This window comes from Ranitomeya imitator, chromosome 1, assembly GCF_032444005.1.
Source record: "Ranitomeya imitator isolate aRanImi1 chromosome 1, aRanImi1.pri, whole genome shotgun sequence".
Taxonomy (NCBI): domain Eukaryota; kingdom Metazoa; phylum Chordata; class Amphibia; order Anura; family Dendrobatidae; genus Ranitomeya; species Ranitomeya imitator.
Window position 1 is genome coordinate 880,370,838 of NC_091282.1, and position 25,835 is coordinate 880,396,672.

Below are 25,835 nucleotides of genomic sequence, written 5' to 3' on the forward strand. Positions count from 1 at the left end.
CGAGGAAAAAGCTAACATATTAAACACCTTCTTCTCCACGGTATTCACGGTGGAAAATGAAATGCTAGGTGAAATCCCAAGAAACAATGAAAACCCTATATTAAGAGTCACCAATCTAACCCAAGAAGAGGTGCGAAACCGGCTAAATAAGATTAAAATAGATAAATCTCCAGGTCCGGATGGCATACACCCACGAGTACTAAGAGAACTAAGTAATGTAATAGATAAACCATTATTTCTTATTTTTAGTGACTCTATAGCGACAGGGTCTGTTGCACAGGACTGGCGCATAGCAAATGTGGTGCCAATATTCAAAAAGGGCTCTAAAAGTGAACCTGGAAATTATAGGCCAGTAAGTCTAACCTCTATTGTTGGTAAAATATTTGAAGGGTTTCTGAGGGATGTTATTCTGGATTATCTCAATGAGAATAACTGTTTAACTCCATATCAGCATGGGTTTATGAGAAATCGCTCCTGTCAAACCAATCTAATCAGTTTTTATGAAGAGGTAAGCTATAGACTGGACCACGGTGAGTCATTGGACGTGGTATATCTCGATTTTTCCAAAGCGTTTGATACCGTGCCGCACAAGAGGTTGGTACACAAAATGAGAATGCTTGGTCTGGGGGAAAATGTGTGTAAATGGGTTAGTAACTGGCTTAGTGATAGAAAGCAGAGGGTGGTTATAAATGGTATAGTCTCTAACTGGGTCGCTGTGACCAGTGGGGTACCGCAGGGGTCAGTATTGGGACCTGTTCTCTTCAACATATTCATTAATGATCTGGTAGAAGGTTTACACAGTAAAATATCGATATTTGCAGATGATACAAAACTATGTAAAGCAGTTAATACAAGAGAAGATAGTATTCTGCTACAGATGGATCTGGACAAGTTGGAAACTTGGGCTGAAAGGTGGCAGATGAGGTTTAACAATGATAAATGTAAGGTTATACACATGGGAAGAGGGAATCAATATCACCATTACACACTGAACGGGAAACCACTGGGTAAATCTGACAGGGAGAAGGACTTGGGGATCCTAGTTAATGATAAACTTACCTGGAGCAGCCAGTGCCAGGCAGCAGCTGCCAAGGCAAACAGGATCATGGGGTGCATTAAAAGAGGTCTGGATACACATGATGAGAGCATTATACTGCCTCTGTACAAATCCCTAGTTAGACCGCACATGGAGTACTGTGTCCAGTTTTGGGCACCGGTGCTCAGGAAGGATATAATGGAACTAGAGAGAGTACAAAGGAGGGCAACAAAATTAATAAATGGGATGGGAGAACTACAATACCCAGATAGATTAGCGAAATTAGGATTATTTAGTCTAGAAAAAAGACGACTGAGGGGCGATCTAATAACCATGTATAAGTATATAAGGGGACAATACAAATATCTCGCTGAGGATCTGTTTATACCAAGGAAGGTGACGGGCACAAGGGGGCATTCTTTGCGTCTGGAGGAGAGAAGGTTTTTCCACCAACATAGAAGAGGATTCTTTACTGTTAGGGCAGTGAGAATCTGGAATTGCTTGCCTGAGGAGGTGGTGATGGCGAACTCAGTCGAGGGGTTCAAGAGAGGCCTGGATGTCTTCCTGGAGCAGAACAATATTGTATCATACAATTAATAGGTTCTGTAGAAGGACGTAGATCTGGGGATTTATTATGATGGAATATAGGCTGAACTGGATGGACAAATGTCTTTTTTCGGCCTTACTAACTATGTTACTATGTTACTATGTTACTAGGGGCTTATTTCAGCCGGGTCCCTGAACACACTTAAACACAATCTCCTCGCCGGAGGTGCCACCATTCTAGGGGCTTATTTCAGCCGGGTCCCTGAACACATTCAAACACATGACCACATTGGCGCAAAGCATATAGCATAAGATGATACTAGCGCATGGCCGTGCGGTCATGCGCAGTTTATATAGTTGCAGCACAGGAAGCTGCTACTGAAGTTTTTGCCCTTTCAGGACCTTCCAGAAGGACCAATGGAAAGTGCTACAGTACCTGAGCATGTTTTGCCCTTTCAGGACCTTCCAGAAGGACCAATGGAATGTACTGCAGCACCTGAGCATGTGACCGAACATGTGGCCCTCGACCTCCAATGGGAGACCCTGCCCTGGGCATGCTGAGTGTGAGTAAACAAGGACTTAGTCCCAGAGAGGCTCGCTCGCCGCAGATCAGTGCAGGGTACCATAGGAAAGCCAGAAAAGGCACCGAATCAGCCCCAGCGAGACGCTGGGAGCGACGTCTCCGCTGAGCAGAGCCCACTGCGGCCGATACCGAATGGGAGACCGCAGCAGACACGGATCGAGATTCCCCCTGTGCAGCAGAGGAAACTCGACTCCTAACATGTTGTTGCAGTAATATTGTTCTCCTCTAGGGGGGAGTGATGTTACGTTTGGAGGCAATAAAGGAAATCTCTTTACCAGGTACCACAAACATGCAACACATTTCATACTCCAGTCCACCAGGGGGAGCTATGCTCCTATTTATTAGGGCACTCTTCACACTTACGTAAAACTGGTGGCCTGGATAGGAAGTTAGGCAGATGCTAGCTGAGCTGAGCTCAGGCAGTTGCTGACTGATCTTCGGCTCAGGTAGTTGGTCCCTGAAAGGAATGGGATCCTCTCAGAGGCCTAGACAGAAGGACACGGAGCTGCGCCTGCCCCACATCCGGCAGTTCCTAAGAAAGGACACGAACAGAGAACTGTATTGTAGAGAGTGAGAAAGAAGTCATAGCAAAAGAGTGGAAACCAGAAGGAGTTCTGCCCTGCACAGGCTGCCTCTTTCTGAGGCGCAGGGTCCAGTAGCCGGAACACCGAGGGAGCAACAGTCCTTTATGCCTTGCTCCAGAGACCGGCAAGACAGCTAATTGCAAGTTACTGATCCGCCCTATACCCAGGAGGCAAGGTGGCACCCACGAGAGACCGGGGCGTGCTAGAGTCCCTGTAAAAAGTCTCAGGCCACCGGTCATACGGGTTGTCCTATCCATCTAGGGGACAGAGAGGGAGACATAACATCTAGAACATCTACAACAGTTGTGAGGACCTTATGAGAGGCTCAGCAATAAGGTACTACAACACCCAGGCGCTAGAGGAAAGCTACTGATTTCCACCTGGATAAGGGGACTCTGGATTTGCCTCCAAACCGGCCAGACTCTGCCTGCCCTGTGATCTGTGCTCTGGACTGTGGATGCTGAAGTCTACAGTAAAAAGGTAAAGAGACTGCAGCCTTGTGTCCTCGTTCTTTACTGCGCCTCTCACCATCCACCATCTACACACTGGGAAGCCCTGGGGACATACTTCACCTGTGGGAAGGTATACCATCTAGCTGCCGTAACATCACCCCAACGGACCCCTTAAAGCAGCGTCGGTCACCCAGACTGAATACCACAGGTGGTGTCATGAACATTTCCCCTTTAAAGACCTTTCCCTTTTACAACGGATGTCCCTAGGGCCACGGACCAGGTCAGCCACCGCGACATCCCCCTTGAGAACCGAAGGACCCAGTACCGAGTACCCCTAGCCCTTGGGGGTGCTCCATAAGTGGAAGAAGCAATTTCTGTGAGTCCTTTGACAAGTCCAAGTATTACAAGTGGTGAATTTGATGCCTCTCCATTACTAACCTCAGGGCTTGATATCACCTGACAATACAAAGGTGACGTCAACCCCTCCAACTTTCACCTCACTAGCCACCGCTACAGGGCAAGTGGAAAGAGCAAGGCAAAGTGCCAGAACTGGATCTTAGAGATGCGCCTTTTTTAATAGCCAGTAAAGACTAATTATACAGCTGTGAGCTGATATTAATATCCTAGGAAGTCCATGGGTATTACCCCCTTCCCAGGATATTGGAGAATTAGGTGTGGCAGTAAGTATGGTTTAATTTGGAACAATAAAGAAGTTTGTGTCTTTATTTCAATTGAAGTATTTTTTACTGGGTGTGTGTTTTCTTAAAAATTTGACTGAGGTTAGTAATGGGGGCATCTTATTGACACCTCGCTATTACTAACCTCAGGGCTTGATGTCACAAAGGTGACATCAACCCCCACAACTATTACCCCACTTGCCACTGCTACAGGGCAAGTGGGAAAAGCAAGGCTAAGTGCCAGAATTGGCGCATCTTAGAGATGCGCCTTTTCTGGGGTAGCTGAGTGCTGATGTTTTTAGCTGAGGGGCAATATCTTTGGCCCCTTCCTAGGCTATTAATATCAGCCCACAGCTGTCTGCATAGCCTTTGTTGGTTATTAATTCTAGGGGGAGCCCACATCATTTTTTGGGAGGGCTCCCCTATTTTAATAGCCAGTAAAGGCTATATATATATATATATATATATACATATATATATATATATATATATATATATATATATATATAGCTGTGAGCTGATATTAATAGCCTGGGAAGCTCCATGGGTATTACCCCCTTCCCATGTTATAAATATCTGACCCAGTCGCTGGTTTTCCCTATGCTGGTTGCGAAAATTGCATGGGAGCCCATGCCCTTTTTTCCCGTAAAAAAAATATTTTATTAATTAAATACATATCCAGTAATTTAAAAAAACATATTCCTTATGCACCATAGTCACCGAGTTTAGGTGCAGAAAGAAAATATGAAGTGACAACAAAAATTATTTAAAACTATTAGTTTTTATTTAATCAAATTCAATAACATTAAAAAATGTTCAGGAACAAAAATTAGCGGGAATAATAGAGGTTCACAGGGAAGGTTCACAGTCGGCAATATTTTGACAAATTATTTAGGTACAGCAATGGCAGCAAATGAACAAACCATATTCAAATATAATAAAGTGCATTGTGCAAAAGAAATATAAATATTATATATATTAAACAGTTATAACGTGCTTTTCACAAAAAGACCTTATCAATGTTTAAACTTGCCACCAGAGCCCACATCATTATTTGGGGTGCTCCCCTCTTTTAATAGCCAGTAAAGGCTAAGTATATAGCTGTGAGCTTATATTAATAGCCTGGGAAGCTCCATGGGTATTACCCCCTTCCCAGGCTATAAATAATTGCCCAAGTCGCTGGTTTTCCCTATGCTAGTTGTGAAAATTGCATGGGAGCCCATGCCCTTTTTTCCTGTAAAATAATCTTTTATTAATTAAATACATATCCAGTAATTTGCAAACACACTCAACTAATTGTGTTTGCCACTGAAATCTATATATCTACCTATTCTATTTGTATTTACTGTACATCCTGTCAGTCCTGCAGTGATTTTACAGAAGCCGGCAAATGAATTACTGGCTTTTCTTCAATATATCTTTCTGTGCAACATAAATCCATATATATGTGTGTGTGTTACTGACATGTGTATGTATCTTGTATATATTTATAATATAACGCTGGGAGCGTCACTCTGTCCGAAGCCTTTATAGACTGCGCAAGCGCCGGCGCAGTCTGGACCCCACAGAGTGACGCTCCCAGGAGATCGCGGTATGCGTAAACACTGAACGCACACCGCGATCTCCAAAGGAGAGGCAGGGACGTGCCGGGAGGTTAAGTATTATATTCACCTGTCCCCCGTTCCAGCGCTGCGTGCGGCTCCGTGTCCCGGTCCTCTGCCTTTGACGTTCAAAGTTCAGAGGGCGCGATGACGCGCTTAATGTGTGCCGCCCTCTGACTGAACAGTCACAGCCAGAGGAGCCGGAAGAAGCGGCGGGCAGCGCTGGAACGGGACAAACAGGTGAGTATAGCAAGTGCTGGGGAGCCTGAGCTGGTGGCGATACCTGCACCTGACCCCCACAGCGCGCCGGTATCCCCGCCTGCTCAGGCCCCCCAGCACTCGGCGCCCAGCGACGATAGGTGAGTATGGTATTTTTTTTTATATATCGCAGCAGCATACAGGGCATATATTATGGAGCATCTTATGGGGGCATATATTATGGAGCATCTTATGGGGGCCATCAACCATATTGGAGCAGTGTACGGGGCATATACCATGGAGCATCTTATGGGGGCCATCAACCATATTGGAGCAGTGTACGGGGCATATACCATGGAGCATCTTATGGGGGCCATCAACCATAATGGAGCAGTGTACGGGGGCATATACTATGGAGCATCTTATGGGGGCTATCAACCATAATGGAGCAGTGTACGGGGCATATACTATGGAGCATCTTATGGGGCCATCAACCATAATGGAGCAGTGTATGTGGGGCATATACTATGGAGCATCTTATGGGGGCCATAAACCTTTATGCAGCAGTGTACGGGGCATATAATATGGAGCATCTTATGGGGGCCATAAACATTTATGGAGCAGCATATGGGGGCATATACTATGGAGCATCTTATGGGGCCATCAACCATAATGGAGCAGTGTACGGGGGCATATACTATTGAGCATCTTATGGAAGCCATCAACCATAATGGAGCAGTGTATGTGGGGCATATACTATGGAGCATCTTATGGGGGCCATAAACCTTTACGGAGCAGTGTACGGGGCATATAATATAGAGCATCTTATGGGGGCCATAAACCTTTATGGAGCAGTGTACGGGGCATATAATATGGAGCATCTTATGGGGGCCATAAACCTTTATGGAGCAGCGTATGGGGCATATGAATGGGAGCAGCAAATTACAGAACGGTGGCGCAGGATGGGAGCAGCACATGACAGAATAGGGCAGCACATGACAGAACGGGGGTGCAGAATGGAAGCAGCAGCACATGTCAGAATGGGGCGCAGGATGGGAGCAGCACATGTCAGAATGGGGGCGCAGGATGGGAGCAGCAGCACATGTCAGAATGGGGGCGCAGGATGGGAGCAGCACATGTCAGAATGGGGGCGCAGGATGGGTGCAGCACATGACAGGATGGGGTGCAGGATGGGAGCAGCACATGGCAGGATGGAGCAGCACATGACAGGATGGGGACGCAGGATGGAGCAGCACATACCAGGATGGAGACCATATACCAATATAAATGCTCGCCAACCGGGCGTAGAATGGGTTCAATAGCATATATATATATATATATATATATATATATATATACACAGTGGGGCAAAAAAGTATTTAGTCAGTCAGCAATAGTGCAAGTTCCACCACTTAAAAAGATGAGAGGCGTCTGTAATTTACATCATAGGTAGACCTCAACTATGGGAGACAAACTGAGAAAAAAAAATCCAGAAAGATCACATTGTCTGTTTTTTTAACATTTTATTTGCATATTATGGTGGAAAATAAGTATTTGGTCAGAAACAAACAATCAAGATTTCTGGCTCTCACAGACCTGTAACTTCTTCTTTAAGAGTCTCCTCTTTCCTCCACTCATTACCTGTAGTAATGGCACCTGTTTAAACTTGTTATCAGTATAAAAAGACATCTGTGCACACCCTCAAACAGTCTGAATCCAAACTCCACTATGGTGAAGACCAAAGAGCTGTCAAAGGACACCAGAAACAAAATTGTAGCCCTGCACCAGGCTGGGAAGACTGAATCTGCAATAGCCAACCAGCTTGGAGTGAAGAAATCAACAGTGGGAGCAATAATTAGAAAATGGAAGGGAAGACATACAAGACCACTGATAATCTCCCTCGATCTGGGGCTCCACGCAAAATCCCACCCCGTGGGGTCAGAATGATCACAAGAACGGTGAGCAAAAATCCCAGAACCACGCGGGGGGACCTAGTGAATGAACTGCAGAGAGCTGGGACCAATGTAACAAGACCTACCATAAGTAACACACTACACCACCATGGACTCAGATCCTACAGTGCCAGACGTGTCCCACTGCTTAAGCCAGTACATGTCCGGGCCCGTCTGAAGTTTGCTAGAGAGCATTTGGATGATCCAGAGAAGTTTTGGGAGAATGTCCTATGGTCTGATGAAACCAAACTGGAACTGTTTGGTAGAAACACAACTTGTCGTGTTTGGAGGAAAAAGAATACTGAGTTGCATCCATCAAACATCATACCTACTGTAAAGCATGGTGGTGGAAACATCATGCTTTGGGGCTGTTTCTCTGCAAAGGGGCCAGGACGACTGATCCGGGTATATGAAAGAATGAATGGGGCCATGTATCGTGAGATTTTGAGTGCAAACCTCCTTCCATCAGCAAGGGCATTGAAGATGAAACGTGGCTGGGTCTTTCAACATGACAATGATCCAAAGCACACCGCCAGGGCAACGAAGGAGTGGCTTCGTAAGAAGCATTTCAAGGTCCTGGAGTGGCCTAGCCAGTCTCCAAATCTCAACCCTATAGAAAACCTTTGGAGGGAGTTGAAAGTCCGTGTTGCCAAGCGAAAAACCAAAAACATCACTGCTCTAGAGGAGATCTGCATGGAGGAATGGGCCAACATACCAACAACAGTGTGTGCCTACCTTGTGAAGACTTACAGAAAACATTTGACCTCTGTCATTGCCAACAAAGGATATATTACTAAGTATTGAGATGAAATTTTGTTTCGGACCAAATACTTATTTTCCACCATAATATGCAAATAAAATGTTAAAAAAACAGACAATGTGATTTTCTGGATTTTTATTTCTCAGTTTGTCTCCCATAGTTGAGGTCTACCTATGATGTAAATTACAGACGCCTCTCATCTTTTTAAGTGGTGGAACTTGCACTATTGCTGACTGACTAAATACTTTTTTGCCCCACAGTATATATACCGTATATATATATATATATATATATATATATATATATATATATATATATATATATTCTATGTGTATATTTCTTTTCTATCTATTCTAACCTGTCAGTCTGATTTTACTGTACACCGCACATGAATTACCGGCTTATCAAAGGACACCGCTGCATAAAAAAATGGAGGGCACTCGCATGCTGCGAGAGCTGTGCGTTTTTTTCTCCCACCCATAGACTTGCATTGGCGAGACTCGGCCGATATACGCGTAAAATCACACCATGCTGCGATTTCACTTGCACGTAGAATATGCCTGAGAAAAAAAAAAGGTGATGTGAACTGCCCCATAGATTAGCATTGGTCCGAGTGCTGTGCGATGTTTTCTCTCATAGCACTCGTCCGTATTATATGCTAGAGTGACTTCGGCCTAAGAGAAATTGACATGTTGCTGATTTGAAACATGCATCGCAGTTCAGTTTACATTGAGTAAAAAAGAAGCACAGTGAGCATGAGATCTCTAGAAATCCCATCCACTTTTCTGGAATTGTAAGATTCTGCATTTTTGACAGCGAAAATATGCAGCGTTAAATTCAGCAAAAACTCAATGTTCACACATTGAGTATTTGGTGAATTTTGACCTCAGTATTTGTAAGCCAAAACCAGGAGTGGGTGATAAATGCAGAAGTGGTGACTTGTTTGTATTATACTTTTCCTCTGACTGCTCCACTCCTGGTTCTTGCTTACGGATACTGAGGTAAAAAACTCACCAAATACTGAATGTGTACGTGTGGCCTTAGAGTGCAGATCTTCTCTACAATCTAGTACTTCCAATTTATAGCTACACGCCAGGCAACAGGAATTTGTGCGCATACTCTGGAGATACAGAAGGTAACATGACACTCCAATCATGGTTGTGTAATAAGACCTACCCTCTAAGTATTGCATCACCATGACTATATACAACCACACTAAATACCACAGTCCATTTAGAAGGTGTCGGAGAGCCTGCTCTGGTAAGTTTTCTCTATTTGTCCAGTTGTCTCTAGCAACAGTCTGTGTTACATGGGAGATTAAATGTATCAGGAAAGCTTACAAGATAAACGAAGAAGCCTCCGATATCAAATCAACAATTTACAAATGTTATAGTCAATGCTACTCTTCACACACTAAATGGAGATTTTTGCTTAATTACATACTCATTAGTACACTTTAGTGGGGTTCTTACAGGATGATAACTTCAATGTCTTAATGTCTTTGCTGAAAAGCAAAACAAGTATATAGGACATACAGGAACAAGCATATTACTGAGACACGCCTGCACCACACCATGTTTTATGGTTTACAGCACCATCTAGTGGACACACTCTAAATCTGTACATAGTATTTATATTCCGCAAAGCACCACTCCAGCATTTTTTTATTGCAAGATCCCACCTGTTTCACAGTACACTCTTTCGGACAAATCAGACTTCCGTAGAAAATGAGAGTTGTGGCTGCTCTCCTACTAATTCCAGATGTCAATTGCATTCAAAGGACAGGTCAGTGAATTGGATACAGGGATGGTGTGGACAACCCCTTTAAGGGGCATTTACATTGAAAGATTATCCCTTTAAATTGTTAAAGGGATTTTGCACCACATGACTGTTCAAACCAAATATAGACACTTGGTGCTTCATGGCAGGGCCAATCATTTATATACACATTCCCACCTGCTTGGTGTCCATCCATCTCCACCCTTCTCTGGCCCTATGAAGCCAGAACTCTCAAAGAAGGGGGATGGAGATTTAGGCTATATGCACACGTTGCAGATTGGGGTGCAGAATTTTCCTCACAAAATTCCCATCTCCCGGCAGAAACCGCCGATGCGGATTTGCCGCATGATTTTCTGCGGGTTTTGTACGGTTTTGATGCGGAATTAATGCAGATTTTGTGCAGATTTTCTGCGGTTTTTACCACTGCTGATTTCTATAATGGAAGGGTGCAGAAATGCTGCAGTTCCACCCAAAAGAAGTGACATGCACTTCTTTTCAATCCGCACTCAGTGCGGATTTTTCTTCTGCACCATTAGCACAGCTTTTTTTTTTCCCCTATTGATTTACATTGTACTGTAAATCACTGTGCGGAACTGCAGCGCTTCTGCGCAGAAAAATCCACTGCGGATCCGCACAAATTCCGCATCGTGTGCACACAGCCTAAGGAAAACAAGCAGGTGTATTTAAATGATTGGTCCCGCTGTGAAGCACCGAGTAGTTGAACCTATTTTTAACAGTCATTCTGTGCTGACAGTCACTTTAACCTCATAAGGACCGAGCCACTTTGTACGTTAATGACCAACCCTAATTTTTTAAATCTGTCAAGTGTCACTTTATGAGATAACTCTGGAATTATTCGCCATATCCCAATGATACTGAGATTATTTTTTGTGACACATTGTACTTCATGATAGTGGTAAAATGTGTTCGATATGACCTGTTTATTTGTAAAAATATAGCAAAGTTGGCAAAATGTTTGAAAAGTTCACAATTTTCAAACTTTTAATTCTTATGCCCTTAAACCAGAAAGTTATATCACACAAAATAGATAATAGATAACATTTAACACAAGTCTAGGACAGTTTTTGAAACATAATAGTTGATCAAAGATTTCTCATTTTTTCAACAAAATTTACAAAACCATTTTTTTAAGGAACACATCACATTTGAAGTGACTGAGGGGCCTATATGACAGAAAATACAAAAGTGACACCATTCTAAAAACTGCACCCCTCAAAACCACATTGAAGACATTTATTAACCCTTCAGGTGCTCCACAGGAATTAATGCAACGTGGAAGGACAAAATGAACATTTTACTTTTTTCATAAATATTTTACTTTAGCCCCATTTTTTTTACTTTCACAATGGTAACAGGAGAAAATGGACCTCAAAATTTTTGTGCAATTTCTCCTGAGCATCACAAAACCCCATTTGTGAGGGAAAACTACTGTTTGGGCGCATGACATCGCTCAGAAGGAAAGGAGCGCCGTTTGAGTTTTTGAACACAAAAATAGCTAGAATCGAGAGCGGATGTCATGTCACGTTTGTAGAGCCCCTATTGTGCCTAAACAGTGGAAATCCCCCACAAGTAATCCCAATTTAGATACTAGCCCCCTCAAGGAATGTATCTAGATCTGTGGTGAGAACCTTGAACCCACAGTTGCTTCCCAGACTTTTTATAACGGTTAGCAGTGAAAGTAAAAAACCCCATTTTTCCCCAAAAAATGTCCTTTAGCCCCAATTTTTGTATTTTCACAAAGGTAACAGGAAAAAATTCAACGTACAATATGTTGTGCAATTTCTCAAGAGTATACCGATACTGAATATGTCAAAATTACTTTTGAGGCACAGTGCGAAGCTCAGAAGGGAGGAAATATTGGAGTTTAGATGATGGAATGATTTGTGGGTGCAATGTCACATTGCTAATTAGCTGTGGACCCTACTTAATATTGCAGATAATGTTTTTTCAGAATTATGTATAAACAGCATAGAAAAAAACTATTAACCATAACTTTAATTTCTCTAAAACAATAGGGGACAATTGATAACCAACAATAATAAGTATGCCTATGTCTTCTACATATGACCATAGTCATTGGTACCTTAACCCCTTAACGACTGCCGATACACCTTTTAATGGTGGCAGTTAAGGGTACTTATTCCTCAGCGCTGCTTTTTAACGGCGCTGAGAAATAAGGTTACAGCGCCGCCCAGCGTCGGAAAATCTCTGGGGTCTAGGCTACGGAATAACGGCGACCGCAAAAAAAGTCTGATTTCCTATTTATTTCTCTCTCCTCTGATATGATCTACAACATCAGAGGAGAGAGAAATGGTGTGCCCTGAACCCCACCAGTAGCTCTGGTGTCCCCCGGTCCCTCTGGCTCTGTCCCATGGCGTCTTCTTCTGGTAAGAAAATGGTGGGCGCAAAAGGAGATTTTTCCTATTGGTTCATTTTGATCACTGTGATAGGCCCTATCACAGTGATCAAAATAAAAAAAGATAGTAAATCAAACCCCCTTTATCACCCCCTTAGTTAGGTAAAAATAATTTTAAAAAAATTGTATTTTTTCATTGTTGTTAGGGTTAGGACTGAGTTTATAGCTAGGGTTGCGGCTGGGGCTAGGATTAGAGCTAGGGTTGGGCTAGGGTTAGGATTGGGGATAGGGTTAGGATTGGGGTTAGGGTTGAGGCTAGGCTTGGGGATAGGGTTAGGGTTGGGGCTAGGGCTGTGTTGGGCTTAGGGTTGTGGTGTTGGAGTTAAGGTTGTACTGGGTTAGGGTTGTGGTTAGGGTAACGGGTAGGGTTGGGATTAGGGGTGTGTTAGGGTTAGGGTTATGTTAGGGTTGGAGTTAGAATTGGGGATTTCCACTGTTTATTTACATCAGGGGGTCTCCAAACTTGATATGGCACCACCATCGATTCCAGCCAATTTTAAGTTTAAAAGCCAAATAGTACTCTCTCTCTTCTGAGCCCTGCCATGCGCCCAGTGGTAGTCAGGAGAAATTGCACAAAAAATTTGGTGGTCCATTTTCTCCTGATACCCTTGTGAAAATAAAAGAGTTTGGTTCCAAAGTAAATTTTTTGTGAAAAAAGTAAATGGTCATTTTTTTCCTTCCAAATTGCTCTACCTCTCGTGAAGCATCTGAAGGGTTAATAAACTTCTTGAATGTGGCTTTGCACACCTTGAGGGGTGTAGTTTTCAGAATGGTGTCACTTTTGGGTATTTTCTGTTATATTGACCCCCAAACTCACTTCAAATGTGAGGAGGCTCATAAAAAAATTGTTTTGTACATTTTGTTGGAAAAATGAGGAATGGCTGGTCAACTTTTAACCCTTATAACATCCTAACAAAAAAAAATATGTTTCCAAAATTGGGCTGATGTAAAGCAGACATGTGGGAAATGTTATTTATTAACTATTTTGTGCAATATGACTCTCTGATTTAAGGGCACAAAAATGTAAAGTTTGAAAATTGCAACATTTTCAAAAATTTTGCCAAATTTCCATTTTTTTATAAATAAATGCAAGTCATATCGAAGACATTTTATCACTAGCATGAAGTACAATGTGACATGAAAAAACATTCTCAGAATCAGTGGGATCTGTTGAAGCGTTCCAGAGCTATAACCTCATAAAGTGACAGTAGTCAGAATTATAATTGGCTTGGTCACTAAGTAAAAATTGGTTTTGTCACTAAGGGATTAAATACACATAAGATCGCTCCTATGTAGCTGAATTACAGGCTTGCTATGAGCGCCGACCACAGGGTGGCGCTCACAGCAAGCCGGCATCAGCAACCATAGAGGTCTCAAGAAGACCTCTGGTTACTATGCCGACGCATCGCTGACCCCCGATCATATTCCCATCTCACATGTTTATTTTCACCAGGTAATCCAATATAACTGCACAAAATTTAGAAATAAACATTTTTGACATGCAAAAACAGAACCCAAAAAAATTAGTGACCAATATAGCCACCTTTCTTCATGATGACACTCAACAGCCTTCTATTCATAGATTCTGTCAGTGGCTTGATCTGTTTACGATCATTATTGCGTGCAGCAGCCACCACAGCCTCCCAGACACTGTTCCGAGAGGTCTACTGTTTTCCCTCCTTGTAGATCTCACATTTTATGAGGGACAACAGGTTCTCTATGGGGTTTAGATAAGGTGAACAAGGGGGCCATGTCATTACTTCTTTGAGACCTTTACTGGCCAGCCACGCTGTAGAGTAGTTGGAGGCATGTGATGGAGCATTGTCCTGCATGAAAATCATGTTCTTCTTGTACGATACCGATTTCTTCCTGTACCATTGTTTGCAGAAGTTGTCTTCCAGAAACTGGCAGTAGGTCTGGGAGTTGAGCTTCACTCCATCCTCAACCCAAAAATGTCCCACAAGTTCATCTTTGATGATACCAGCCCATACCAGTACCCCACCTCCACCTTGCTGGTGTCTGAGTCGGAGTGGAGCTCTCTGCCCTTTACTGATCCAGCCACAGGCCCATCCAGAGACACTCATTTCATCAGTCCATAAAACCTTTGAAAAGTCAGTCTTAAGATATTTCTTGGCCCAGTCTTGACGTTTTATCTATGTTTCTTGTTCAAAGGTGGTCATTTTTCAGCCTTCCTTACCTTGGCCATGTCCCCGAGTATTGCACACCTTGTGCTTTTTGTTACTTCAGTAAAGTTGCAGCTCTGAAATATGGCAAAACTGGTGGCAAATGGCATCTTGGTAGTTTCACGCTTGATTTTCCTCAATTCATGGGCAGTTATTTTGCGCCTTTTTTGCCCAACGCACTTCTTGCGACCCTGTTGGCTATTTGCCATGAAACGCTTTATTGTTTAGTGATCACGCTTCAAATGTTTGGCAATTTCAAGACTGCTGCATCCCTCTGCAAGACATGTCACAATTGTGGACTTTTTAGAGCCCGTCAAATCTCTCTTTTGACCCATTTTCCCAAAGGAAAGGAAGTTGCCTAATAATTAAGCACACCCTATATAGGGCTTTGATGTCATTAGACAACACCCCTCCTCATTACAGAGATGCACATCACCTGATTTACTTAATTGGTATTTGGCTCTCCAGCCCGAACAGCTTGGAGTAGGACAACATGTATAAAAAGTCATGTGATCAAAATACAACTTGCCTAATAATTCTGCAAACAGTGTATATTTGGAGTGATAAGACACCTCCACCAGATAATTAACTAGATAACATCCCGAAGGCAACCTTAAAAATTAAAAAAGATCTAAATAATATATTATCAATGTATAATATACCTCCAGCTTTGGCACCTATTAATACCATACCCGATTTCTTAGACCCCCAATTACATAGATATTTATGATATATGGTCTCACCTACCAACATATACCATATCTCAGTTTCTTTCCTATAAAATTCCCATGACAAATTCATGGCCAAAAGAAAGCAAAAAACACAGCAAATAAAAATAACTACATCAGTTACACGTCACATACATTCTCAAGCAAATCAAAATAAAGTTTCCTTCTGTTAGAGGATGGTCATGGCTTGATCTTCTCACTAAATTTCCCAAAAATACTATAAAAAATATACAACTACATTTCTTCCCATGCAACAACATATAAACTACCTTATTTATCTTCCTGGGAAAAGAACTGGGTATTACTCTAAACTAAGTGTGGGCAATTAATTTTTCGAAGGGGCCACATAAGAAACTGGGGCTGTTGTGGAGGGCCAAACCAATTGGCTGATCATTATTCTCTTTAAGGCTATGTTCACATGCAGCGTTTTTGCTGCGTTTGGTTTCTGAAGCCAAAACCGGCTCTCTTGGCAGTAGAACTACTGTGTTCAAAACGCCAGTTTTGCTGCATTTATTGGGTGTGGATTACTCGTGTGCTTTGTCTACATAACTTTTTAATAAAGCTGGTTTTATTTCCCAAAAATGCTTAACCCCTTAACCCCCAAGGGTGGTTAGCACGTTAATGACCGGGCCAATTTTTACAATTCTGACCACTGTCCCTTTATGAGGTTATAACTCTGGAACACTTCAATGGATCCTGATGATTCTGACATTGTTTTCTCGTGACATATTGTACTTCATGATACAGGTAAAATTTCTTTGATATTACCTGCATTTACTTGTGAAAACATTGGAAATTTGGCGATAATTTAGAAAATTTTCACAATTTTCCAACTTTGAATTTTTCAAAGTCTTAAATCACACAGATATGTTACTCAAAATACTTATTAAGTAACATTTCCCACATGTCTACTTTACATCCGCACAATTTTGGAACCAAATTTTTTTTTGTTAGGGAGTTATAAGGGTTAAAAGTTGACCAGCAATTTCTCATTTTTACAACATAATTTTTATTTAGGAACTACATCGCATTTGAAGTCATTTTGAGGGGTCTATATGGTAGAAAATACCCAAGTGTGACACCATTCTAAAAACTGTACCCCTCAAGGTGGTCAAAACCACATTCAAAAAGTTTATTAACCCTTCAGGTATTTCACAGGAATTTTTGGAATGTTTAAAAGAAAATGAACATTTAACTTTTTTCACAAAAATTTACTTCAGCTCCAATTTGTTTTATTTTACCAAGGGTAACAGGAGAAATTGGACCCCAAAAGTTGTTTTACACTTTGTTCTGAGTATGCCGATACCCCATATGTGGGGGTAAACCACTGTTTCGGCGTATGGCAAAGCTCAGAAGGGAAGGAGCGCCGTTTGACTTGTCAATGCAAAATTGACTGGAATTGAAATGGGATGCCATGTCGCGTTTGGAGAGCCCCTGATGTGCCTAAACATTGAAACCTCCCACAAGTGACACCATTTTGGAAAGTAGACCCCCTAAGGAACTTATCTAGATGTATGGGGAGCATTTTGACCCACCAAGTGCTTCACAGAAGTTTATAATGTAGAGCCGTAAAAATAAAAAATCATATTTTTTCACAAAAATGATCTTTTGGCCCCCAATTTTTTATTTTTCCAAGGGTAACAGAAGACATGGGCTCAAATGTTGTTGTACAATTTGTCCTGAGTATGCTGATACCCCATATATGGGGTAAACCACTGTTTTGGTGCATGGCAGAGCTTGGAAGGGAAGGAGCGCAGTTTGACTTTTCAATGCAAAATTGACTGGAATTGACATGGGATGCAATGTCGCGTTTGGAGAGCCCCTGATGTGCCTAAACAATGAAACCCCCCACAAATGACACCATTTTGGAAAGTAGACCCCCTAAGGAACTTATCTAGATGTGTTGTGAGAACTTTGAACCCCCGAGTGTTTCACTACAGTTTATAACATAGAGCCGTAAAAATAAAACATTTTTTAGCCCCCAGTTTTGCATTTTTCCAAGGGTAATAGGAGAAATTGGACCCCAAAAGTTGTTGTCCAATTTGTCCTGCATACACCGATATCCCATATGTGGGGGGAACCACCGTTTGGGAGCATGGCAGAGCTCGGAAGGGAAGGCGAGCCGTTAAAAATGCAGACTTAGATGGATTGGTCTGCAGGTGTCACGTTGCATTTGCAGAGGCCCTGATGTATGTAAACAGTAGAAACCCCACACAAGTGACCCCATATTGGAAACTAGACCCCCCAATGAACTTATCTAGATGTGCTGTGAGAACTCTGAACCCACAAGTGTTTCACTACAGTTTATAATGCAGAGCCGTGAAAATAAAAATTTTCCACAAAAATTATTTTTAGCCCCCAGTTTTGTATTTTCCCAAGGGTAACAGCAGAAATTGAACCCCAAAAGTTGTTGTCCAATTTGTCCCGAGTATGCTGATACTCCATATTTGGGGGGGAACCACCGTTTAGGCTCATGACAGAGCTCGGAAGGGAAGGAGCACCGTTTGGAATGCAGACTTAGATGTAATGGTCTGCATGCGTCACATTGCATTTGCAGAGCCCCTAGTGTACCTATTCACCGAAGGGGTTAAATAGTGGGACAGTTTTATAGGTCGGGTCGTTATGGATGCGGCAATACTAAATATGTGTACTTTTATTGTTTTTTTATTTAGATAAATACAGTATATTGGAACTATATATATATATATATATATATATATATATATATAAATTACACATGTAAATATTTTTTTTACTTTGTCACAGTGTGGGACATCACAGTATAGTGTCAGATTGCTTTGCAAAGCGCTGTGTCAGATCAGCGATCTGACAGGCAGTGCTCCAGGCTTGCCAGCACCTGCTCTGAGCAGGCCCTTGCAAGCCACCTCCCTGCAGGACCCGGAAGGAGCCCCGCAGCCATTTTGGATCCATGGCCCGCAGGGAGGAGATGCGCGGAACAACGCGATCACATCGTGTTGTTCCGAGGGCCTCAGGGAAGCACGCAGGGAGCCCCCTCCCTGTGCGATGCTTCCCTAAACCGCCGGAATGCTGCGCTTCTGGCACATAGTGCCGAATGTCAGCTGTAATAATTAGCCGACACCCGGTGGCAATCGGCCGCGCTCCCCTCGTGAGCGGTGCCGATTGCCTATAACGTACTATCCCGTCCCTGGGAATTAAGTCCCAGGTCACCTCAACGGGATAGTATGTCATATGGGATTAAGGGTTAGAAATGGTGCAAAAACAGTTATTGTGTATTTTGCAGCATTTTTGCAATTTCTCATAACTTTCTGTGGGTGAAACAGTGAAAGACGCTGAAAAAACTGATATGCTCCAGACTAAAAAACGCTGGCGTTCTCAAATTCAGTCAGGAGAAAAACAAGTTAGAAAGATAAGCGCGTGCACAGCCGTATATAAGGTGCCTGAGTAGGTTCCAATACCATGAAGTGTAGCAAAAAACTCAGCACTCAAACTTAGCTTTGTAAGTGGTTTAATTGTATCCACTCTTAGTAGCAAAAAAAGTTTCGGTCCTATTAGCCAGACCTTCATCAGTCACTATGGTACAAAAAATAAATAATAAAGATTACATAGTCAAGGCAGTGGATATCATGACAAAATAAACAATAACAAAACCAAAGTATATACAATGCGAGACCGAGGTCAGATATGATGGCCTAAAATCATTTAGATAGCTGAAAATAATAAACATTCTAAGTCAGGGAATATAACAGGAGGACTAGTAACCAGGAGAACATTTAGACATAGGGAAAGAAAGTAACCTTAATAAGATGCAATAAACGTACCAGCGGTAAGTTGTGAGTAAAAACAGATGGACCCACAGGAGTGTGGGTTCTCAGTAAAGTCTGAGAAAAAAAAAAGTTGTGAGTTTTGATACTAAATAGTCTGGTGCAAGAAGAGGAGTGCACCTGGCCGTGCTGTAACCTACCGCAGCAGAAGGTGGACGCAGTCCGTGTCTCAGGAGTGTAGCCGAATGCGGCAGATAACCTAGTCGTAAGTATACATAATTTCAAAAATGGGTGGCCACGGACTATCGTCGGTAGTGAGAGAGAGAGCGCGCCCCACCAACCTGACCTTAGAAGATCTAGAGCCCGCGTGTCTGGTCTGAAAGGGACGCGGGATCCACCACAAGTCCATGCGACCAGGAAGTGTGGCAGGCAGTTCTAGATAAAGGGGAGGGGTGGGACTTACTGTGGCTGTGAGCCTATCAGTGAGGACCAGGAGTGGTCTAAACCAGAATTATATTGCCGTGCATGTGAGTATTTGTGTAGTGCACTCCAGGTGCCGAGATAGGTGCCTTCCATTCATTCCTATGAATTGGCTTTTTTGCGTGTCAGAAGATATGACGTGCAAGTGTGGCAGAGTGTCCATTAGACATGCTTTATATAATCTAAATACTGACATTGTGATGGACTACAACAATTTTTGAAGTTTATTTTGATCAAAACTTCTAATCTTAATGCAGAGTGGCATATACCGTACTCCAGATATATTTAAACGCACAGTGCGTAGGAGTTTTCATGAAATCAAATCCACTTAGCCTGGAAAGGTAGGCTGTGTTCACACATAATGGATAGGCTGTGTTCATTTTGCACACAATCAAACTGGATGTTATTTCATGAAAACTCCTGTCCTCAGTACTTCTAAAGATGCTGTTGAACTGGGTGGTTTTGGTGATTTTTTTCTCTATATGATTGTATGCGGAGCCTGAAAAAGATGCATTAAAAAAAAAAAACTGAAAAGAAAAAACACAGTTGTTTCTTTAAATGCAAAATCAAAGCCTTTCTGTGATATTAAAAATACATTAAAATATCAAATAAGGGGTAAAATGCATAAAAACAGTATATGTACTTACAGATACAAAAATACAAGACCTCGTAAGGAAAAGCATATACTGTATAAAAAATTAGAAAATTTTGGTTGCTACAACTATAAATGAATGAAAAAAAAATCCATAGGTCCCAACCATCTAGGATATAGCTAGAGAGTCAAGGATGTCAGTGTACGTCCCTCACTGCTACCATGAACCCTCTGACATCTCCTGCGAGGAGTAGAAAGAAACAGTAAATAGATGTGGCTTGGGAGTGTGACTAGGGGGGTGATATTTGTCCCTCCTTCTGTTATGTAAAAGTTGGGAGGTATTGAGTTACCCCTAAGGTGAGTTGGCAACATTATATTCCTACCAAGAATTTTAAAAATCCAGAATATGTCAGGTGATAATATATATTCACTGTCATCATAAACAGGAATTCAAAATGAAGCTATCGATTCTCGGAGCGACCGGTCAGACAGGTGCAACGCTGGTAACACAAGCCCTGCAGGACGGACATGAAGTAACAGCTCTTGTGAGAAATGTCAGCAAAATGACCATCCAACATGAGAGACTTAAGGTACTGTACACACTATAATCACAATTAATGGTACATTGTATGAAAGCATGAGCAAGGCTGTCCTTAGGGCAACAGGCATCAGAATCATCAACTCGGCTCTACAGAATTTGTGTTAGTGGTGCATAGTCTTCATAAATATTTTTGGGCCTTAAAAGGTATTGTCTGGCCTTAGGGTACAAGACTGCAGACCCGTGAATCCATCAGCACATGTGCAGTACACTGTGAGGATTCTCCAGCACCAGGAAGGACAGGCGCGTGACCGCAAGTATGTGATTTGCATATATGTGGTCACATGCCAACTAGATGGGCGCGGCCTCACACAAGTGTATTGCGCAAGGCCGGATGCATCTAGTCGGAATGTGGCTGGAAATATGGAAATCTTATACTTGTGGTACATGACCGCCTGCTCCCACCTCCAAAACCCAGAATCCTCACAACACACGCACAGTTAGAGTGACTGTCGACTTGTAGTTTAAAGATGGACAACCCCATTAACACCATATTTTTAAATGCTTTTAGACCATATATGCTCTGTTTGTACTTGTTTATCGCATTGAAGGAATCCTGTTATCAGGATATTATACTACTAATTAATGGCATGTTTGTAAAGGCCCTTTAAAGCCGATTTACCTTGATTGTAGAATTTCACTTGCAAGTTTTAGGCTAGGTGCAAATCACGCTATGATCAGAGTTTGAACAGATTGGACTGCACTCAGATGTTATCAGAGTGCAGTCTGCTGTTTCTCAGACACTCATTGACTTGCATGGCCAAGAGCAATACGAATATTGATGTTTTGTTGGACCAAAAATACAGTTGTCCACACGAGCCCCTTGAGAAATCCAACATTTACTGTAAGTTCTAGCTGAAAGTGTAGTTGGATTGCACACTGCACTGACACATCTCCTTTGCTCTCTCCCTTTGTTTGCCTGCCGCTGGCCTCTGGTCTTTGACTGAGAAGTCACTCTTGTCCAAGGGACCTGCCACCTTTGCTCGAGATTTAGCACAGGTGCAGTCTTTGCACACGCAGTAATCTTCTGATCACATTGCCAGACTATCAATCTACTAAAGCGCTGACCTCTCTAAAGAGAAGATCTCGGGAATTGATGGCACCTGTGCAAAGTCTCTGCATGGGAAACAAGTCACTGAGAGAAGAGTGCACTGTCAAAGACCAAAAGCCAGAGAGGAAATTCAAGAGGCAAGAGAGCTGTAAGTGCAGTGCGGTCCTGACCAATTGCTGCAACTTGTACTTAGCAGTGTGAGATCTCAGCAGCAGGAGGGACACTAAGGAGCTGTCAATTAGGTACAGTACAAACCAAAAGTTTGGACACACCTTCTCATTTAAAGATTTTTCTGTATTTTCATGACTATGAAAATTGTACATTCACACTGAAGGCATCAAAACTATGAATTAACACATGTGGAGTTATATACTTAACAAAAAAGTGTGAAACAACTCAAATTATGTCTCATATTCTAGGTTCTTCAAAGTAGCCACCTTTTGCTTTGATGACTGCTTTGCACACTCTTGGCATTCTCTTGAAAATGGGAGCACATTTTCTCCATTGTCTGTGTATGTTTAAAACTGCACTCTGATGACATCCGATGCTTTTTATGCACCTGTGAGGGGGTGGTCGAGTGTTTTATTGTAATGTAATACAATATATGTAATGTGTAATGTTATTGTATGCTTAACGGTGAGTAAAAGGCAATGATGGTTTATAGTTATCCTATGGCACAGTCCCTGTTAGTTTAGGACACAGGGTTAACTGTAAGGCCGACTCTCAGTGGGAAGGAGGATCGGGATCTCTGGGTAGAGAGATACAGTTAGGGCCAGAAATATTTGGACAGTGACACAAGTTTTGTTATTTTAGCTGTTTACAAAAACATGTTCAGAAATACAATTATATATATAATATGGGCTGAAAGTGCACACTCCCAGCTGCAATATGATAGTTTCCACATCCAAATCGGAGAAAGGGTTTAGGAATCATAGCTCTGTAATGCATAGTGTCCTCTTTTTCAAGGGACCAAAAGTAATTGGACAATGGACTCTAAGGGCTGCAATTAACTCTGAAGGCGTCTCCCTCATTAACCTGTAATCAATGAAGTAGTTAAAAGGTCAGGGGTGGATTCCAGGTGTGTGGTTTTGCATTTGGAAGCTGTTGCTGTGAGCAGACAACATGCGGTCAAAGGAACTCTCAATTGAGGTGAAGCAGAACATCCTGAGGCTGAAAAAAAAGAAAAAATCCATCAGAGAGATAGCAGACATGCTTGGAGTAGCAAAATCAACAGTTGGGTACATTCTGAGAAAAAAGGAATTGACTGGTGAGCTTGGGAACTCAAAAAGGCCTGGGCGTCCACGGATGACAACAGTGGTGGATGATCGCCGCATACTTAATTTGGTGAAGAAGAACCCGTTCACAACATCAACTGAAGTCCAGAACACTCTCAGTGAAGTAGGTGTATCTGTCTCTAAGTCAACAGTAAAGAGAAGACTCCATGACAGTAAATACAAAGGGTTCACATCTAGATGCAAACCATTCATCAATAACAAAAATAGACAGGCCAGAGTTAAATTTGCAGAAAAACACCTCAAGAAGCCAGCTCAGTTCTGGAAAAGTATTCTATGGACAGATGAGACAAAGATCAACCTATACCAGAATGATGGGAAGAAAAAAGTTTGGAGAAGAAAGGGAACGGCACATGATCCAAGGCACACCACATCCTCTGTAAAACATGGTGGAGGCAACGTGATGGCATGGGCATGCATGGCTTTCAATGGCACTGGGTCACTTGTGTTTATTGATGACATAAGAGCAGACAAGAGTAGCCGGATGAATTCTGAAGTGTACCGGGATATACTTTCAGCCCAGATTCAGCCAAATGCTGCAAAGTTGATTGGACGGTGCTTCATAGTACAGATGGACAATGACCCCAAGCATACAGCCAAAGCTACCCAGGAGTTCATGAGTGCCAAAAAGTGGAACATTCTGCAATGGCCAAGTCAATCTCCAGATCTAAACCCAATTGAGCATGCATTTCACTTGCTCAAATCCAGACTTAAGACGGAAAGACCCACAAACAAGCAAGACCTGAAGGCTGCGGCTGTAAAGGCCTGGCAAAGCATTAAGAAGGAGGAAACCCAGCGTTTGGTGATGTCCATGGGTTCCAGACTTAAGGCAGTGATTGCTTCCAAAGGATTTGCAACAAAATATTGAAAATAAAAATATTTTGTTTGGGTTATGTTTATTTGTCCAATTACTTGTGACCTCCTAAAATGTGGAGTGTTTGTAAAGAAATGTGTACAATTCCTACATTTTCTATCAGATATTTTTGTTCAACCCTTCAAATTAAACGTTACAATCTGCACTTGAATTCTGTTGTAGAGGTTTCATTTCAAATCCAATGTGGTGGCATGCAGAGCCCAACTCGCGAAAATTGTGTCACTGTCCAAATATTTCTGGCCCTAACTGTATAGTTAGGTTTGTGAAGAAGGGAGAAGCAAGAAGACTGTTATCAAGGAGAAGAAGAAGCTGGGTGTGTGGTAAATACAGGAGAGTAGGAAAAACGGGGACAAGCAACAGAACAATTTACCTTCAACAGACCAGTAAGGGAAATGTAACCTTTTCCATCTGCAACATAGCGGTAATGTGCTGAGACTTTGGACAGCCTTGTCTGTAAGCCGCATCCAGGACAGTCAGATAATGGAAAACAGCTTGAGCAGGAGTTCCCTTACATGTAGGTTCCAAGGAAATGGAGTTACCTTTACGGCTGAGCCATTCTGCATTAATTGCAAAAATTGTCTCTGTACCCATGAACATTGGAAATGAACAATTGTCTGGGAAAGAAGACCATGAGAAATCTATCACGTTATCCCCTGTATTTGAACATGTTTGGTACTAGAAAGGACTTTCCATTTACAAGATGGTGTGGCTTTCTCATTCTGGAGTCCAAAAGGGTTGACTCTGTGGTAGGTGAAATGGAAGTGAGTATGGAAGTTTCTTCTACTGAAGTACTGCAACCCACACACCCCCAGTGACCCAAATGTCCCCCCTATTTCTGAAGCAGGTCGAGGTGCCAAACAAACAAAACTCGTCCATGACTACCACCGTGTGCCCCGTTACACACCCATAGACTTGAATGGAAAACAAAGAAACATCTAGTTCCTACAATCCAAACAAAACAATCAATGGCTCGACTGAACAATCCACAAAATACACGAACAAGACATAATGCAGATTTGCTATGTGCTTCAGATCAATCATGATCCGTCTTCATGGCATGAAACATACACAAACAATGACTTGAGTGCAGTCCGATGTGTTACACGCACCCATAGACGTGAATGGGTGCAGATGCTCCAATTTACAGAGACACTTGCAGCATGCTGCAATTTATGTTTTTCCCCCCGAATGGGCTTGAGAAAAAAAAATCTGCACTACCCCCCTAGAGTAACATTGGTCCAAGTGTTATCTGATAAAAACATTGTATAGCGCTCGTGTTTGCGAGCCCTAATTTTATTTATTTTTTCGTTTTGTACCCTAAGCTGATGTTTCTTTTTGTAATTTTGTCATTTTACAGCTCATATGACATTTTGATTGTTTTTTATTGCATTTTTTTTAACAGTGACCAAAAATTGTAGTTCATGCATTCTGATTTTTCTGTTCTTTGATCAATAAACAGTTTAAAGGGTTGTATATTTTGATAGATCTTTTTGAACACAATGATACCAAGTTTGTTTGTTTTTATTTTATTTAGTGAGGAAAAATGAGGTGATATAAACGCTTGTATACTTTTTATTTTTTAATGTTTAACCCGTTCACTCCCAAAACTTGTTTTCACATTCTTGACCAGGCAATATTTTACAAATCTGACCACTGTCACTTTATGAGGTAATACATTTCTAAGGGTAT

At 42.1% G+C, this 25,835-nt stretch overlaps 1 protein-coding gene across 1 annotated transcript in view; it reads left to right on the forward strand.

Annotated features, from left to right (window-relative positions):
• Window positions 1-9,554: 9,554 nt before the first annotated feature.
• Window positions 9,555-25,835, forward strand: part of LOC138652357 (flavin reductase (NADPH)-like) — a 35,035-nt gene continuing 18,754 nt past the window's right edge. The window contains exons 1-2 of the mRNA XM_069743111.1: window positions 9,555-9,649; window positions 20,778-20,921. Coding sequence (XP_069599212.1) covers window positions 20,787-20,921 — 135 coding nt within the window. The 5' untranslated portion in view covers window positions 9,555-9,649; window positions 20,778-20,786. The remainder of the gene's footprint in view (window positions 9,650-20,777; window positions 20,922-25,835) is intronic.